This window comes from Leishmania donovani, chromosome 36, assembly GCF_000227135.1.
Source record: "Leishmania donovani BPK282A1 complete genome, chromosome 36".
Lineage (NCBI taxonomy): Eukaryota > Euglenozoa > Kinetoplastea > Trypanosomatida > Trypanosomatidae > Leishmania > Leishmania donovani.
The window spans coordinates 498,340-516,307 of record NC_018263.1 but is presented as its reverse complement, the minus strand read 5'-3'; the positions used below and the strand labels follow the sequence as shown (position 1 = coordinate 516,307).

Below are 17,968 nucleotides of genomic sequence, written 5' to 3'. Positions count from 1 at the left end.
CCACCACCGGGACGCCGCGCCCCAGCGGCGCGTGGCAGCGCGCCCGCGCAGTCCCCGCATCCCCGCGCCCCGGGGCCTGTTTCACGACGGCCTTCTCGGGTCGGGCCGTGGGGAAGGGGGTATGGCCTCGCCGTCTTCATCTGGCGTTTCCATCGGTGCCATGCGTCGGCGGCGTGTCTGGCAGGCTCGTCCGCGTGTGTGTCATCTCGCCCGCAACTTTCGCTCTCCTGTTCTCATTGTACCTGCTGTACTGATCTTGCCAGCTGCCTTTTGCACCAAATTACATTGGAGTGTGACGGTCACCTTTTTTTGGTCTCTTGGCCGCTGCCCTTTGTTTTGAACACCCATAGGCGTTTACCCGACATCCCTGCTGCGCTTTCTTGACGGACCCGCGTGTGTGTGTCTCTGCCGCAGGTGATAGAGTAAGTGGCGCGTAAGGGCTAGCAGCATCGTATCCTCCGCTCCCGGTAAAAAACAAGAAGGGAAGTGAGCGAAAGTGTAGATCGCTGAGGATCGACCACAGCTCTGTCCGCTCTGTGCGCTGGCCTGTTTTCGAAGACTGCACGTGCTGCCCAACCCGCCTCGCTGCTACCGCCTCTCCCTACCTCACCATTGAACGGAGTTCGGATTTTCCGTTAGAGTAGATCTCTGTACAGCGAGTGTTCGATTGACGTCCCAAACATGTACTGCACGGCTGCTGTACCTGGCGTGCCGTCTGATGGCACCTTTACCCAAGATCCGCGACTATACCGCTCACAGTTTACGCCGGCAGCGTGTAGTAGCTGCCCACTGAAGGTGCAGGAAGTTCTTTGCGCAGAGATGGAGGCTCGCACACGGCTTGTCTGCGATGCCCTGACCGACTTTCAGCGCATCGTGAGCCTCTGCGTCACTGAGCGGCACGGACGGTGGGTGATGTCCGTAGCCGACGGTAGGCCTCGTAGTGGATGGTCTTGCCCCAAGTGCGGTTGGACCGAAGACGATGTCTGCACCTTCAGCAGCCATAGACAAATGCGCACCTCAGGAGAGGTCTATTCTGAGACGCTCCTGCGCGAGCCCTGTCTCACTCCGCTTTGCGATGAGGTAGAGTTGCACGGGAGCCAGCCGCATCGCTGCCGCTACGCCGACGACGCCGCGATGCGACTGGGGCGTCAACATGTGTTTCAAAGAGAGTACGGATCGATGCTGCAACGCATCAAGTCGGCGAGCCAGGGCATCCAAGAAAGTGTGACGCGGTGAATCGTGCTGTTTGCCTCTTGCGGTTATTAGTCTACGTTCGCGAACTGCTGTGTCCGTACCCAGCGCGGGAGCTGGCGTCTTGCTTCTCTGTGGATTTCGTGGAGGCAGCGCTTCCGCTAGTAAGTGCATGGGAAAACAAGAAGTGCGTAGAGACTGAGAAGAGCACCACTTCCATAGCGCATCATCTTTTTACGCGCCAAAAGGAGGCGGTAGGCGTTCAAGCCGTGTTTCTACGGCCGCCATCACACCAATTCATCGCCTTCATCGTACTCGAGGGACACCCTCCAGCGCGTAGGCGTGGCGGAATGCTGATGTCGCAGCGCCTCTACTGCCCCCAACCATCTCTGCTGCTTCCGTTTGTGCACTTCTCTCTCTCTGTCGTTGACACCAGGACCTCGTACGACGTGCGATTCACCCGCGCGCACCTACGCTTGTGTGTGGGTGCGCGCTTCGCTCCGTTTCACTTGCCGTTGCTGCTTAGACGCCTTTTTTTTCTGTGTTGTTGTGCGTGTGCACGCCGAGCGAAGGCGCGCACGTTGCAGAGGGCATCCCCTTTCTTCTGCTGCTTGCTTTGCACCGAAACCTGTATTCAAGCTTACTACCTCTCTACTGTCCACACTCGGAGCACAGTGGTAGCGCGACAACGGGTTGTACTTCTACATAGAGTAGGCTACTGCTGGTCTGTTTTGCTGTTCGCCTTCTGTACACGAAGACTTTCTCTACCTGCGTGGCTGGCACCGGCGACGCACCACGACAACTGGTCTCGTCGCCGTCTTCCTTAGTTTATTCTTTCCTTCAAGTGTGCTGCACTCTCCACATCATCGTCAAGGCTCTGCGTGACTCGTTAAGCCATGAGGTTCTCTATTGTTGGTGGTCCACTGGCATCTACCATTTCTCTTGAGGCGAAGCAGTCCGACAGCTTCGAGTCCATCTTCAAGAAGGTCCAAGAAGCTGCTGGCAAGGCAACGCCGCTCGATGCGTATGACTTGTACACGACAAGGCGCTCGTCGCTGACCGGGGAGCTTGTCGCGGCTGCCGGCCCGCTACGCCCCACAGATACCCCCTCGGCCCTTCAGCTGGACTTCGAACAGAGTGATTCACACATCCTCATGCTGATGCAAAGCGGTGCAGACGCCGAGCGTGGCAGTACGCAAAATCAGCTCTTGTGCAGCACCGCCGCTGCAGGGGACGCTAGCAGGCTAGACGGCACCACCATCGCCTCCACATCGCCGTCTCTCATGACCACGCCGCGGGCGACAGATGAGTATCGGCGCCGCATGCGTGCCATGTACATCAAGTACGACCCTGGCCAGATACACAAGGTCGAAGTGGCACTCGACCGTTACCGCGGCTACGAGGAAGACGTGCTGCAACAGCTGGTGAAAAGGTACGGGCCCGAGCCGGCTCTAGGGGAGGTCGATCTGTCTCCCAAAGCCCTTGTTTTGCCGTCGTCCGGCCCCGACGCGCGTGAGAGCACGCAATCGCACTCCGCTTCGGCAGACGAGGCCAATCCACATACGAAGCCGTCGTACTATGATCGACTTGTAGCCATCTACTCCACGTACGAGCCGGCGAAGCTGAGCAAGGTTAATGGGACGTTGAGGCGGTATGCCGGTCGAGAGGAAGAGGTGATCCAGCAGCTGGTGAAGAAATACGGGCCAGAGCCCTCCACTGAGCGTGTGGCAACGACTAAGGTTCCGGAGGCGGCAAGGGAACAGCTTGCGCCAGCTTCTGGCGTGGGACGGCAGTTGACGTCATTAGCGACTCATGCAGAAGCTTCGGCACATGCAAGTCCGGCAGTGCCCGCTGTCGAGAAACAGGTGGCGGCTGTGCCCGAGGTCAAGGAAGGTGCCGCAGTGCCCCTCATAACCACCGCGAAAGTTGTAGCAGCAACCATACCCGCAGCCCCACCAGTGGCCAGCGCCTACGGCGACTCCACCGTCGGAACGCAGCTGCCAAATACCGATAGAAGGCCGCTGGCGACGGTGACGTCTCCACTGGACGGCTCGCTGCCTCGCCACACAGCTGCTTCCACAGCTGTAGCCCCACCAAACAAGGCGAGCGCTGCGGAATCGATGGCGATCGGTGGTAACTACCGAGAGCGCCTAGTCGCTTTCTACAACGCGTACAACCCTGCGAAGCTGCACACGGTTGATGGCACGCTGAAGAAGTTTTCTGGGAAGGAGGAGGTGGCAATCCAGCAGCTCGTGCGACGCTACGGAGCGGAGCCGGCCCCACTGAACCGAGAGGAGGCTCACAGGCTGTTGACAACTGCGGGCGCTGGCGGTGTGTCCAACACACCACCAAGCGCCAGCCCAACAACCACGAATGCTCCAGGCAGTGCCGCCTCGTCGGTGGGGCGGGTAGAAAGCATACTGGAGACGTACAAAAGTGGCGAGGAGGAGGTCATGGCGCAATCGGAGGTGCGCTATGCTGCCCAATGCGCTAAGAACATCGCTGGTGAGCCTACGACGAGCGGTGCGAGCTCCTCGGCGGAGTCGGGGAGCTTCGGCGCGGTGGTGGCCTTTGCGCAGGTCAGTGCGGCCGCACCGTCTATTGCGGTGAGCGTCCCACCAAGTCATTGGAACTCTGCGAGTGGCACCGCGAGTGCTTCGACACCGTCGACAGTAGCGAGCACCACGGCTGCTTCGCCTGTTAGTCCCGCGGTTGCTCTGGTGGCGACGCCACAAACGACACGAGTAGGAACTGTGGTGCCGGCAGCCGCTGCCGTGCCTCACACGGAGGAGAGCAAGGCATCGCAAGGTGGACCGCCGCAACGGAAGGCGCTGCCGCTTGCTGCGCTGCGAGTGGCGGCGGCACACGTGGAAGGTACAGCTCACATGTCGTTGCGAGAACGGTACTGGGCCATTTGGAGGACGCACCACGCACAGAAGAGAGCGGCTGTGCTGTTGCAGCAGGAGCTCTGGGTGGAAGTGCCAGGCGGTGCTGCCGGTCGCTACCGCCTCAACGACTCCGTGGAGCCTGCGTACACAGTCGCGAACCTTTCGGTAGTGGTGGCCCAGGAGGAGGGAGGCGGTTGCAGCGCACAAGGCCGCGCCTTGACGAGCGAGCTGCAGATTGCAATGCGGGCTCTGCTAGCATCGCTGCGGCACTGCGTCGAGTCGCGAGTGATTCAGGCGCAGTCCAGCGAAGAGCATCAACAGGCGGACGCGCTACTCACCCACTGGGCTGCCCCAGAGAACCTTTGCCCGGTCACCGACTCTCCCGAGCTGGCATGCGCTCTGCATCAGGCTGCGCACCTTATCGGCAAGCTGGAGGACCTCGTAACCGTGATTCGCACGCAGGCGGGGCAGCTGCGCCAGCTAAAGGCGCTCCATCGGGATGTACTGGAGCGTATGGAGCACGCTCACGCCAACACCCAGGCGCTGGGCAGGCTTCAAGCGCAGCTGAGCGCTGCGAACAGTGACCGCCGTGCACTGGAGCAGGAGCTGAAGCGCATCTCTGCCGGCGGGGCGGAAAGCCACGCTCGTCCGGCAGCGTTGTGTCGTCTCTACCCTACTGCGGAGGAACGCAAAGATGCCCAGATCGCCAAACTTCAGCAAGAGCTGGCCAAAACACGCAACTTACTCTTCTTGTCCAAAGAGGCAGAGGATAAGCTAAAGGTGCAGCTGCAGCTGAGTCACACTCGAGAAGCTCGCCGAAAGCACGAAGAGTGGCATCGACAGGGAAAGAGTAGCCGGTACAGCATCTCTGACCGGGCGTACGCACAGCCACGCAGTCGATCCGCGAGAGCCGGTAGTGGCGCTCATTCGTCGCCGTCGAACTCACCGTATCGGCGCTACACGCCAGTGTCCACCCCGCGCGGCGCGTTCTCGTACGCCATTGCTCATGACACCCCGCGTGGCCCGTCGACCTTGCAGGTGCACGTGAACGGACACCCTGTCTCCTCGATTCGTAGGCCGGATGCGGCCACCGCCGAGCAGGATCGCACAAGCATCTCAGTCAACAGTAGCACGCCGTGGCCCTCGTCGCGCTACGTCATGACGCCAACGGAGGTGGAACGAGGGCCATGTCCCAACTGCCTTACCCCGCTGACCTCCTGCTGCCGTGAGGAGAGCGGCACCTCGTCGGAGAAGGCAGCGTTTTGCTTCAGCTGTCGCCGTTACTTCACCTTTGGAGAACTGTGGACGCGCGATGCACGTGAGGTTATGGGACAGCTGTAGAATGGTATCTTGGGCGCTGTCAGGGTGGGATTGGACAAGGAGGGGGGGGTGCGCCGGAGGACGGTTGCAGCACAAGACCCAGAAAAGCATCGATCGCAGGACGCAATCGCGCGCAGGTTGCACTGACGCTCTCTGCTTTTTCTCTCTGATACCCATTCTCTTCGTCGTGGGGAGCCTGTGATGTACTTCTCTTTGTCGCTTGCGATATACGTGTCTTCCTCTCTGCGCCCCGTGTGGGTGTACGTGACATTCACGGGCGTGTACACTTCTTTGAACGACAAAGCAGAAACGGAACCAAAAAAAAGTAGGAGATGGCATGCCGATACTCCTCTCCTCCTCTCCTCCCCTCACGCATGCACTCTGGTCTCCTCTCTGTCGCTGCGTCCTGCTTGTGTATGGCTGGCCCACCTCCTCCGCAGCCGACGGACCGTTTTATTTCGCTCTACGTGGATCCCGGCTGCGGGGCAAGGACAACAACGCGGCACGTGTGTACTGTCTCGACCGCTGCGCTCTGCGCACCCTGTGATGACGTCACTCATCGGCCAAATGGAAAAGGCCGTCACAGCATGCCGGTGGCATGCTTCTCGAGAACGCACTCTCCCCCTTCTCTCTTCGCGCGGTCTTCTGAATGGCTCTCTGCGCTTTTCATCCTTACTGGGCATAATGCACATGTGCAGTCACCGCTTGTCTTTTCCCCCGCGCCGTGGCACACGCCTCGTTTCCGAAGGCCTCAAGCTGGATCTGCAAGTAGAGAGACACACCTCACTGGCTAGACGGGTGCGCAGACGTTTGTGCACGCACAAGACACGGGCGGGCAAACTAGTGCCAATGACGTCGACTCTGACGAACAGCAACCGCATCAATATCCCTGCGGTATGCCGGCTTCGTGAGCGGAACACGAACAAGACTGTGGGCTCGGGTGTGCTGGTGGCACCGGGGCTGCTGCTGACGTCTGCCACCGCTATCCCTACGCAGTCGCGTGCCACGCACGTTGTGGCCACGTTCTTTGAGGGAACCAAGAAAAGCGCCGTGGATGTGCAACTGCAGCCGCAGCGCTACTACTTCGCCTCCCGCTATCCGCCAGAAATGGACTACTGCCTTATCAGCTGCGAGGAGGCGCCGCTGTTCAACGTCACACCGGTGCACATGGCACTCACTGAGAAAGGGTGGGCACCTGTGGAGGAAGGCGATGTAGTACTGATCGTAGAGCACCCAATCGGAGACGTGGCCGGCACCGCAGCAGCTCCATTGGACGGAAAAGCGACCTTCTCCTCCACGCTATCCGCGACCGGCGAGGGCAACTTTGATTCCGTGCAGGCGCCGTACGTGGAGCAGAAGCGCTTCGAGGAAGTGCTGCGCTGCCGCGGCAATGTGAGCTTCCTCAAGTCCAACGGGGGCTGGAGGACAGCTGGCTGTCCTGCGTTCAACGAGCACGGCCAGCTGGTCGGCCTGCAATCGCAGAGCAGGGCAGATGGCGAGGGAGTCGTGAACCGCATCCTGTCGCTGATCTCTATTGTGAAGCACCTCTTCGCCAACGTGCAGCTGCCGCATCTCCCGCAGGAGGACGTCACGTTCGAGGATGTGTGGGACACGTGGTACCTGACGAACGACATCACGCGCATCATCGCCATCCTCGCCAACTTTAAAGGCAAGTCCATGACCCGGCAGGTGATATGGCGCCTGTGCGAGCTGACGGCAAAGCCGCAGCTGGTCAAGAGTATCGCCTCGAATGGCGGCATCGAGGTTATTCTGCAGAACCTTAGTCTCTTCTGTAGCGACGAGAAGCTTTCGGAGATCGGCTTACGCGCTCTCTGGAATGTGAGCATTGGCGAGGAGGCGCATCTAGCCACCATTATCAAAAAGGAAGGCGTGCACACCATCCTCGACGTTGTGGAGTCATTTCCTGCGAACGAGACGGTGCTCGAGTTTGGCGCGGTGCTGCTGCACAACATCGTCGGGTGCCGTGCGGCGCCAAACTTCTCTGAGGCTCACGGCGCGCGTGCGTTGAAGGCGCTATACCCCGGCTTTCAGCAGTTCCGTGAGAGCGTCGTGCTGCAGAAGTTTGCGCTGAGCTTCTTTGCAACCCTTGCGCGACTTAGCGAGGAGTTTGCACGCGATTTGGTGCAACAGCATGTCATCGAGCACATTACCCATCTCATCGAAGAGAAGCCGAAGCAAATCTTTCTCATGGAAATAGTCGTCGGGTTTGTGGCAGAGCTGGCGCAGTACCCGCATACGGTTGAGCTGATGTGTAATAACACCCCGGAGTACGCAGCCGCCAGCATGGCGTATCTGATTGACCTCCTCATTCATATCATCTTGGAATACAAGGACCTTGATAGCCTTTTGGTGAGCGGCAATCGGGCGCTGTGGGGACTTGGTAATGTGCCCACCTGCCGCGGCATCATTTTGGAGAACCCACGGGGCATCGATGCACTGCGCATCTCACTGCCAGCACTCATAGCAAGCACCCACCGCTAGCTATGTTGTCTTCCTTGGCGGCTGATGTCTGTGCCCACTTGCTGCCTCTCCTCTTGGGCCCGAGTCGGGCTCTCATTTTTCTTTTGGTTTTGCGTGTGTGTGCGTGTAGGGAGGATGAGGTCTTGGCCGCGTGTGGTGCCAAGAGAAAAGGGGGCGGGGGGGGGAAGAGAAGGAACGCCGCATCGGTGGTGCCTGCTTGCTTCTGTCTGTGAAGAAAAGCGGATGCCATGCTGCGTCCCATCGTTCTCGCTCGTCTCTCGGTCATGCGGGAGCATCTCTTTAACGTTTTTTTTTGTTTGGTGGTCATCACCCACGCCTCTCCTTGCCTCTCTCTTCGATGTACGTTAGCGTATTTTCCTCCTTCGGTTTTCGTTGTTGGATCGTTCACGTTTTGAATCGCAGGTCGTCCCCGCCCCCCATCCTCGTGGAACGAAGACGGTGCGTCAAAAGGGTGCGCACTACAAACAGCGGCAGCAACAGCAAAAAGAAGACGCCGTCACAGGGTGTGTACGTGTGTGTGCGCGTATGCCAGCCCTTATGACCGTACGAGCCCAAGCTGTATGGCCGGTTCTTGTCGAGACGCGGGCTGCTGCACTGCCAAGGGCTGTGCGTTCAAGTCTGAGACAAAGCAGCATATGTCTCTGCATGTATGTGCGTCTTGCATGTGCGTATGCGACCGCTCCGGTGTCAAACCCGCGTCAGCGCATTTCAAACACCTACCAAGAGCCCTGGATCATGGTTTACGGCCATCGACTCGTCCCCGATCTTTGCTGTGCCTCTCATGCTCGCAAGTCTCTCCTTGCCGCTCTTTTCCTGCCCCCTTCTCTCTTCGCCAGTTTCCGCGGATCCTTTGGAGGGATGCATCTCATGTCTGCGTGCCCACGCTGCTTGCCCTGCAGGTCGACCACGCGCTGACTGGAGACACAGAGAAGAACAGCTACAAGGCGTGCATACTGCTGCTGTGCAAGGGACCCTCAACGATCTCTCGATGCAGATACTACCTCTACTTGCCCTTGACAGTTCTAGTCGGGCTTGGTGGTGTCTAGTACACAGTAGTGTCTGTCTTTGGTGAGTAGAGTGGGCAACAGGGTGTGGCTGACCAGGGTGTCTCTTTTTCAGGGGGATGGAGGGGGAGCACGACTTGTCCTCCTTGCTTTCTGCAATCCCTTCACTTCGTCGTTATTCCTTGTGCATGAACCACGTGCATGAATGTGTGTGAGTTGGTTCATCACCGCTGGCGCACGTTGCTGTCCTGACTTTTTTTCCTTTTTTCTCCGTGTGGGCTGCTAAACTCTCCGCTGACACATGTGGCCACCTCGGCAGTCTGGGAAAGAGAGGCAAAAAAAGTGGGCTGGCCAGAGTTGGTCCTAGTAGTGAACTGGAACTGTCACTCTCGGCCTTGCCTCGCTTTCGGTTTTCTCTACGAGGGGTGCTTGCTCTCCTGTTGCTTGCTCTGCAATCTTTTTTTCGTGTTGTGTTTTTGTTTGTGCCGTTTCTCCAATCGTTGATTGGATCGAGTGGCGGATGCCATTCACGCCACTCTCTGCCCCTACACTCACCCACCCACCCCCTACTCCTGCTGGACAAGTGGGGCCCATCATATTGTTTTCTTTGTTGTTTCGACTTTCTGTTGTGTTCACACATCGAAATGCACCAACACAAATATAGACATATATATGTTATTCGCGTACACGAATATATTCTCGCATTGGAGTCCTGGCGTGCCCGGCTGACGGAGAGAAAAAAATGGGACCTGGCCGGTACGTGTGGCAGCGGGGTGCACAAAAGGCTCCTGACACTATGTGTTGGCGATTGTGGAGGAGCTGAGTGCTGTTTGTACAAACACTATGCAAACGGATGGCCGCCGCCTTCGCACCAGTCACAGGGGTGCACGGGTGAGATCAGCTTCTACAGAGGGGGTGCTTGCCTGGCCCTTGGATAGGTTTTGCTCGGTTTGCCGATCCCTCTCTGGCCACAGAGTTATCCATTTATGGCTTTCACGCGGACGTCGCTTGCGGTGAGCTGGCCGAGGCGTAGACGGTGTGTGCGCGTTTATGCAGGCATTCGAGATGTGCGTTTTCTTTTCGTGCCTTCGGGGTGCGGAATGGTGAACTGTGCAGGCGATAATTAGGCTACTGAGGCGGTCTCTCGGCAACCGCATACAGGAGGCTCTCTTTAGGTGTACTCTACCTCTATTCCCGTACCGCCACACTAGAAAAGAACACACGAGAACAAATACTGACATGTCCTGAGCAAAGAAACGAAAAACTGGAAGAGGGTTGCGCCACTGCGGTTTGGAGTGGCAAGATGAGGATATTCTCGCAACGCTCTCTCCCCCCCCCTGGTGGTGTTCTTCCTTTCAACTACGCTAGCTGTACACAAGACCCTCGCTCTTGCCGACGCGTGCGGATTACCCTTCTGCCTTCCCCCGTGCAAATCAGTTTTTCAGCGCTGGAACCCTCTCCTCCTTTCATCTGCCCTCCTTTTACTTTCTTTACTGCTGCCACCGTCGTCTGTGCGTCCCTACCTCTACGCACACCGTAGTTCCGTGTGTGTGTGTTTTTCCGTCACACGCTCTCTTCTCCTTTTCTCTCTCTCACCATTGTGCTTCTATTCGTTTTTTTTTCTGTTTGTTTTGTGTCTCTCCTCCTCCACTCCCCTTCATTGGCGCTCCTCCCCACAATAAGTTAGCCATCGCTGTTGTGCTCGAAGAGGAGACGGTTTTCCATTTTCGCTGCGAGTCTCTTCGATACCGGCTGAAAATAGGCAGAGAAACAAATACAGAAAAACATCGCGTGCCGCCTCTTCCCCTCTCTCTCGTTCACATATCTTTCGTGTTGCACTTGTAGGTCACAGCAAAAAAAAAGCGACGCTGTTTGACCTTCCGCAACCGCTTGCCTGCCTGCCTGCCTGACTGACTGCCTGTGTGTGTGCGTGTGCTGTGCTGTCTCCTATACACTCGAGACAGACTGCGTCGCAGTATTCAAGCGGAAAGGCAGTTGTATCGCTGATTGGTCTCTGCGCTGTTTGAAACCCAAGATCTCACACGTAACAAAGACACGGCAGAAGCAACCATGGCGGACGCTGTTGGGAACACAAACTCGAAGGTGAAGCTAAACAAGCTGATCGTCGAGGAGCCGTACAATGATGACAACAGTGTTGTATCGCTGAACCCGAAGCGGATGGAGGAGCTGAACATCTTCCGCGGTGACACCGTTCTCGTGAAGGGCAAGAAACACCGCAGCACCGTCTGCATCGCGATGGAGGACGACGAGTGCCCGCCGGAGAAAATCAAGATGAACAAAGTCGCGCGCCGCAACATCCGCATTCACCTCGGCGACACCATTCGCATCGCGCCCTGCAAGGATGTTCCATACGGAAACCGCGTTCACCTGCTGCCAATCGATGACACAGTGGAGAACCTCACTGGTGACTTGTTCGAGAACTTCTTGAAGCCATACTTTTTGGAGTCGTACCGGCCTGTGAAGAAGGGCGACTCCTTTGTCTGCCGTGGCGCTATGCGCTCTGTGGAATTCAAGGTAGTGGAGGTGGACCCGGGTGATTACTGCATCGTGTCGCCGGACACAATCATCCATTCCGAGGGTGATCCGATCCATCGAGATGACGAGGAGGCGCTTGACGGAGTCGGCTACGACGACATTGGCGGCTGCCGCAAGCAGCTGAACCAGATCCGCGAGATGGTCGAGCTGCCCATTCGCCACCCAGAGCTGTTCAAGAACATTGGCATCAAGCCCCCGCGTGGCATCTTGCTTTACGGCCCTCCTGGGAGCGGCAAGACGCTCATCGCGCGCGCTGTCGCAAATGAGACGGGCGCCTTTTTCTTCCTCATCAACGGTCCTGAGATTATGAGCAAGATGGCTGGCGAGTCGGAGAGCAACCTTCGCAAGGCCTTCGAGGAGGCCGAGAAGAACGCGCCGGCGATCATCTTTATCGATGAAATCGACTCCATCGCCCCGAAGCGTGAGAAAGCTCAGGGCGAGGTGGAGAAGCGTATCGTTTCGCAACTTCTAACCCTAATGGACGGCATGAAATCGCGCTCGCAGGTGATCGTGATGGCGGCGACGAACCGCCCGAACACCATCGATCCAGCCTTGCGCCGTTTTGGCCGCTTCGACCGCGAGCTCGACATCGGCGTGCCGGACGAGACTGGCCGCTTGGAGATCATTCGTATCCACACCAAGAACATGAAGCTGGCCGACGACATTGATCTGGAGAAGGTGGCAAAGGACTCGCACGGCTTTGTCGGCGCCGATTTGGCGCAGCTCTGCACCGAGGCCGCCATGCAGTGCATTCGCGAGAAGCTGTCCATCATCGACTGGGAGGACGACACCATCGATGTCGAGGTGATGAACGCGATGTGTGTAACGCAGGAGCACTTTCGCGAGGCCATGGCGAAGACGAACCCGTCCGCGCTGCGCGAGACACAGGTGGAAACGCCGAACGTCGTCTGGGAGGATGTGGGCGGCCTCCTCGACGTCAAGCGCGAGCTGCAGGAGCTGGTGCAGTACCCCGTCGAGTACCCGTGGAAGTTTGAGAAGTACGGCATGTCGCCGCCGAAGGGTGTCCTCTTCTACGGCCCACCCGGTTGCGGTAAGACGCTGCTGGCCAAGGCGATTGCGACGGAGTGCCAGGCGAACTTCATCTCCATCAAAGGCCCGGAGCTTCTGACAATGTGGTTCGGTGAATCGGAGGCGAATGTGCGCGACGTCTTCGACAAGGCTCGTGCTGCGGCCCCTTGCGTGCTCTTTTTTGATGAACTGGACTCCGTGGCCAAGTCCCGCGGCGCCCACGGCGACGGAGGCGCGAGCGACCGCGTGATCAACCAAATCCTGACAGAGATGGACGGCATGAACGTCAAGAAGAATGTCTTCATTATCGGTGCGACGAACCGGCCAGACGTGCTGGACCCTGCGATCATGCGTCCTGGGCGTCTCGACCAGCTCATCTACATCCCATTGCCCGACAAGGCGTCTCGTGTGGCCATTATCAAGGCGAGCTTCCGTAAGTCGCCGCTAGCCTCCGACGTCGACGTGGATCAGATTGCCGCCGCCACGCACGGCTTCTCCGGCGCCGACTTGTCTGGCATCTGCCAGCGCGCGTGCAAGATGGCAATCCGCGAGTCGATCAACAAGGAAATTCAGCTCGAGGAGCTGAAGAAGATCGGGCAGTTGGACGAAAACGCTGATATCGACCCGGTGCCGGAGATCACGCGCGCTCACGTGGAGGAGGCAATGCGCGGTGCCCGCCGCTCCGTCTCTGACGCGGACATTCGGCGCTACGATATGTTCAAGACCTCCTTGCAGCAGAGCCGCACCTTCGGTGCTAGTAACCCGCCCCCAGCGGAGGCCGGTGCGCCTGCTGGCAGCGGGGCGCCGCCGCCAGCGGACGACGACGACCTCTACAGCTAAGAGGAGGAGGTGGCGGATGTGATGTTTTCAGTTTACTTCGCCTCTTTTCTTTTTGGTTTCAGGCTTCTTCCCCTTTTATATTTTTTCGTGACGGCAGATGTTGCTGTGGTATTGTGGAGCGGTCACCAGCGTCGCTTTGGGCTTATGGCGGAGGTGATTCTGCCTACGTGATCCCCCCTCCAGCCTATCCATGCGTGCCACCGCCCCGTGCGATGTCGCGTGTGAGGCGTGGACGCGCGTGCCAGGGCTGGAAGGGTGTTGTGGCGCACCTGCAAAGATGATACACGCTTGATCCGTGCTTGTTGCCTCATGCGTTGGTGAAGCGCGGACACTTTGTTTTCCCTTGGTGTGAGGCGATTCGTCTGTGTTCGGGGCGTGTCGTTCTTTTTCTTATCTGTGGTTGTGTTTGTGTGTGGGGTGACGCACTGTCAAGCGAATTGTGCTTGATGCGCTGCGTGGTGGTGGGCGGCGTGGGTGAGGCGAGAGGGGTTGTTGTCTCCCTGGCTCGCTCTCCATGGACGCTTTGAGACCGTCTTCTTGCCCCCTCCCGATATGTCCGGCGCCTCCCCTCGTCTGTTCGCCCGCCCTTCTCACTAGTCCATCGTATTGTGGCCTGTTGATGCGGTTATGGCCGTAGACATGCACGGTTTGTTTGCACTTTTTCAGCCATGGTGTCTCTCTCTCTCGCTTGCTTGGTCTTGTTCTGATGTGCAGCATGGAATGGGGGGAAAATGGAAGATTATGCGACCATCACAGGATGAACGATGTACGCATTAGCCTGCGTCTTCAGAGCAACCCTCTGCAGAGGACTTGAGTGGCGTGCTTCCCCCACCACAGATTTGCTAAAGAGCGCCTTCGGCATCCTTCAGGTCTTTCTCTGCGTGCTTAGGGAAATGCAATACGTACTACAAGACCCCCCCCTGCTCACCCCCCTCCCGACCCCCTCGTAGACCACAGGCGGGAGATCAAGACCACCGGCGGTTGCTTGTATGTTACGCCTACGCTACCAGCACTACACCTACCTCTCTCCACCACTACCTTCTCTTCCTGCTGCGTCTTCTCGTACGCGTGGTCAACATCTTTGCTCACCACACCTCAACGCGCACCGTAGAGCTGCCCAGCCACCTACCACTCTGTTTGGCTAGCCTCGGTTCGTTAGTTTCTCTCGGTAACCCCATTGCGAGTTTGCCCCCTTCCTCCTTCCTCATCGTGTGTATCTGGTAAAACGTTATCTTTTACTTTGCCGCGTCCCACACCCCGATCTCTTCAGTGCTGCCGACTCGCCGCCACCTGCCTCGCTCGTTCGTACAGCGGCCTTTGTTCATGAGCGGCTCTCCGTACATTGTGTGTGCCCACTAGCCGGTACACACTAGGAGCCGCACGTTTGTTGTTGCGTATATGGTTTTGCGTATGTGTGGACTGTATGTGTGTGCGCAACCGAGGATCGACTTGCAGCAAGTAGCAGGCGAGAGGACCTGTGCGCCATGCCGCTGTTTATCATTCTGTTTGGCCCCCCTGGCAGCGGAAAGGGGACGGTGAGCCATCTGCTCGTGAAAGAGTACGGATTTGTCCACTTGAGTGCCGGTAATCTGCTACGCGAAGAAGTGCTCAAAAAGTCTCCGCTAGGGCTGAGGTGTGCAGAAATCATGTCCGAAGGGTCCCTGATCCCGGACGAGCTCGTCGTCGACCTCGTGTGCAACCGACTGAGTGAGCCGGCTGCGCAGAAGCACGGCATCTTGCTTGACGGCTTTCCACGGACCCTGCGGCAGGCAGAGGTGCTCAGGGCGCGCGGCTTCAAGTTTGACATGATGATTTTGCTGGACGTGTCGCCGGAGATTTTGCTCAACCGATGCCTTTCCCGTCGCCTCGACCCGGTGACGGGGCGCATTTACAACCTCAAGAGCGACCCGCCTTCGCCGGACGTTGTGGACCGTCTTCAGATCCGCTCTGACGACACGAAAGAGAAGCACGAGCGTCGCATGCAGATCTACAACAGTCAGAAGGCAACTCTCATCGCTCATTACTCTGACATCATTATTGAGATCGATGCGGACCCGGAGATCAACGTAGTCTTCAAGGAGCTGCAAAAGAAAATCAACAAGCGGTTGCAGGGCACCACCACGCAGGTCCCTCTGGCAAAGCTGTAGGGTGGCGAAGGATGCACACAGGCGCAAACACACGCACACGCGTGCGCACACGATGGCTACGGCCACGGTGACAAGAGCAGGAAGAAGGGACTCGATACTGGCCATTCAGCCAGCAAACTGGTGGCAGTTACGGAGATGCTGTTTCTCTTCCACCTCTCTCCTCCGTCGTTGGGGCGATACCGCAGTGATCGCTCCTCCCCTCCTCCTCTCCCGATTTCCAGTGGATTCGCGGTGTAGGCTTGTTCGGCACCGTTCCACTTTTACATTTTGACTCTCTCGCCCTCTCGCTGCCCTACTTCCGTGCGTTTCTCTTGTCTCATAGAACTTCCTGCTGCGCCCTCACCTCTTCGCAGCATGCCACCGCCGTCTCACGCGCACCTCCCTTTTTCTTTCCTCCCTTTTCTCTTCGTTTTTGTACCCCGTTAGGGGCCTGTCTTGGTGTTTGTTTCTTTCTTGTGTGTGTGTGTATGTGCGTGAGTGACCCCTCTGCCTGCGCGAAAGAGATTTACGAGGAAAGGGATGAGGACACACACACACGCACACGCACACGCACGAGGCAAGCGAATGTGGGAATGCCGTCTCTGCCACTTTGTCCGTGCGGGTAGCAGCAGGCAGTCCGCTCTGAGGATTTGCTGCCATGCGAACACTAAGGGAGGCAATATATATGTGTGTGTGTGTGGGGGTTCCACCTCCCTCTTCCTTTGCCTCGCCTGTTGAGAATGGGTTCGTTTCGTGGCCCGAAAGAAAACGATAAGGATATGGAGTGACCAGGAGGGTGTGTGGGAACACGAAATGGAAGAAAAAAATGAATTCTTTTTTTTTTGCCCCGTTTGCTAGTTTCACCTGCAGTCCGTCTCCCTTTCTTTTTCCTTCTCGCTTAGGGATCTGGGGCACGGTCGATCGCAATGCTGATTCCGTGTCCCGTGGGACTCTTGTTGTCTCCGTCTAGTTCGTACCCCATTTTGTTTTTGTCTCTCTCCTCGGCCACATCTCCATACTCGCCGACAAGTCCACCCCTCATCATCTCACCAACGTACAAAACGCTAGTGTCTCGAACGGCGACAACAAACGAAGGGCTGCATCTCTCACATCATCTTCTTACTTGTCTGCTCTTTGTTGTCCTTTCTTTCTCCACCCCTCTCCCTCTACGATGTCGTTTCCCCCCCCCCCCTCTTTTTTGTTGTGTGTCTTGTGTGACTTCTGGGCAGTAAGCCAGCGCATCTCTCTCTCTATACTGTAGGTCCGGGTCGGTCGAGACCTCTCACTGATTGCTTGCTTGTCCCCTATCTTCGCACGCCACAACCCATCCCCTGTGCAAGCTCGCTGCCGCTTTTTTTTCCTGATCTGCGTACGGCCGGGTGAACAGTCGATCTGCAGTGCCACACACGCACACGAAATTGGTGTGCCGTGTAACAACCCCCCCCCCTCCCACACATACTCTGTTGCTCGTTATGTGGGTCGCTGCGAGTGCGTGTGCGGCGCTGCCTTGATGTTGAGCACGTGAGAAATGATCATAAACTGTCTGCGTCTTGGTTTACCTTTGACCAACGCCTCCTTCAGTTCCTATTTTTTTTTCGCGGCACCCAGCGGCTGCCGCGGGCGTCCTCGTTCTCGTTGCGGCTCTCAGAAGAGCGTTTTGCGCATAGGGTTACGCCCTGCAGAAAGATTACCGTGTGCGGGCCCTCATGTATGCGAAAAGATAGCCCATTAGCAAGGCGAAGGACAACACAAGATACGAAACAGATACTTTTTGGCGCCAGAAGAGGTGGCATCCCTTTCTGTGGCAAAGTTCGGGATGCCATCTCTCCCTTGCGCGTACTAGCGGAAGGAAGTGTGCGGTAAGCTCGCATGCGGCGCACGGCCGCCGGCACTTGATCAAGGCAAACATCCACTACTGCCACCCCGCAGCGCGTGCCTTCCTTTCCGTTAGCTTTTCTTTGACCTTTCTCGTTTTCTTTGCTTTCCTTTTCGCTGCGTTTACCTGTGTGTCCTACTCATGTATATGCGCTTTCCTTTGGCTTTTTCGCACGGTGGCAGGCTGTGTCCTTTCGAGTTCTACTCTTTCCTAGGTGAAGGGCAAACGGCCTTCCACGTCCTACCTTCATCGCTGCGAGTCTAGTGAGGTGAACCATGTACCTGCTCTCACTGTCTGCGAATGTGCCTCGTTCACCAGGAAACTACTTCTTCCTTGCGTGTCCATTCTGCCGCACAACATGAGCTCGACTCCGCTCTACGCCGAGGGGTCGCAGGCTCGTCGCGTGGCACAGAGCAGCGGCAGGCACGCGTTGCCGCAAGGCGCCGACTCAGTCACCCGAGCACGGCCTGTGCCCCAAACTCTTCTCACCAACTCCGCTCCCCCGGAGTGGCGCAGAGGCCCCCCCACCCCCTCCCACCACCACCACCAGTGGAGACCGAGAGCCGGGTGTGAGGTGCGTTCGAGCTGCACGGACGCTCTGCCGCGTCATACGGGTGGCACAGGCGTGTCTCCCCG

General features: G+C 57.7%; 4 protein-coding genes and 1 pseudogene across 4 annotated transcripts, besides 1 other annotated feature; all 5 read left to right on the top strand.

Annotated features, from left to right (window-relative positions):
- The first annotated feature begins 819 nt into the window (after positions 1–819).
- LDBPK_361450 lies at positions 820–1,236 on the top strand (annotated as a pseudogene).
- Positions 820–1,236: a sequence feature.
- An 851-nt stretch (positions 1,237–2,087) lies between these two features.
- On the top strand, positions 2,088–5,420 carry LDBPK_361440 (hypothetical protein, conserved; the record flags this gene model as incomplete). The annotated part of the gene is made up of 1 exon (XM_003865212.1): positions 2,088–5,420. One exon carries the CDS (start codon positions 2,088–2,090, stop codon positions 5,418–5,420), a length of 3,333 nt encoding a protein of 1,110 aa, XP_003865260.1.
- Positions 5,421–6,083: 663 nt separating this feature from the next.
- LDBPK_361430 (hypothetical protein, conserved) lies at positions 6,084–7,901 on the top strand (the record flags this gene model as incomplete). The annotated part of the gene is made up of 1 exon (XM_003865211.1): positions 6,084–7,901. The coding sequence occupies one exon, from the start codon at positions 6,084–6,086 to the stop codon at positions 7,899–7,901; it is 1,818 nt and encodes a 605-aa protein (XP_003865259.1).
- Positions 7,902–10,975: 3,074 nt separating this feature from the next.
- On the top strand, positions 10,976–13,330 carry LDBPK_361420 (Transitional endoplasmic reticulum ATPase, putative; the record flags this gene model as incomplete). The annotated part of the gene is made up of 1 exon (XM_003865210.1): positions 10,976–13,330. The coding sequence occupies one exon, from the start codon at positions 10,976–10,978 to the stop codon at positions 13,328–13,330; it is 2,355 nt and encodes a 784-aa protein (XP_003865258.1).
- A 1,484-nt stretch (positions 13,331–14,814) lies between these two features.
- Positions 14,815–15,477, top strand: LDBPK_361410 (adenylate kinase, putative; the record flags this gene model as incomplete). The annotated part of the gene is made up of 1 exon (XM_003865209.1): positions 14,815–15,477. One exon carries the CDS (start codon positions 14,815–14,817, stop codon positions 15,475–15,477), a length of 663 nt encoding a protein of 220 aa, XP_003865257.1.
- Positions 15,478–17,968: the final 2,491 nt, after the last annotated feature.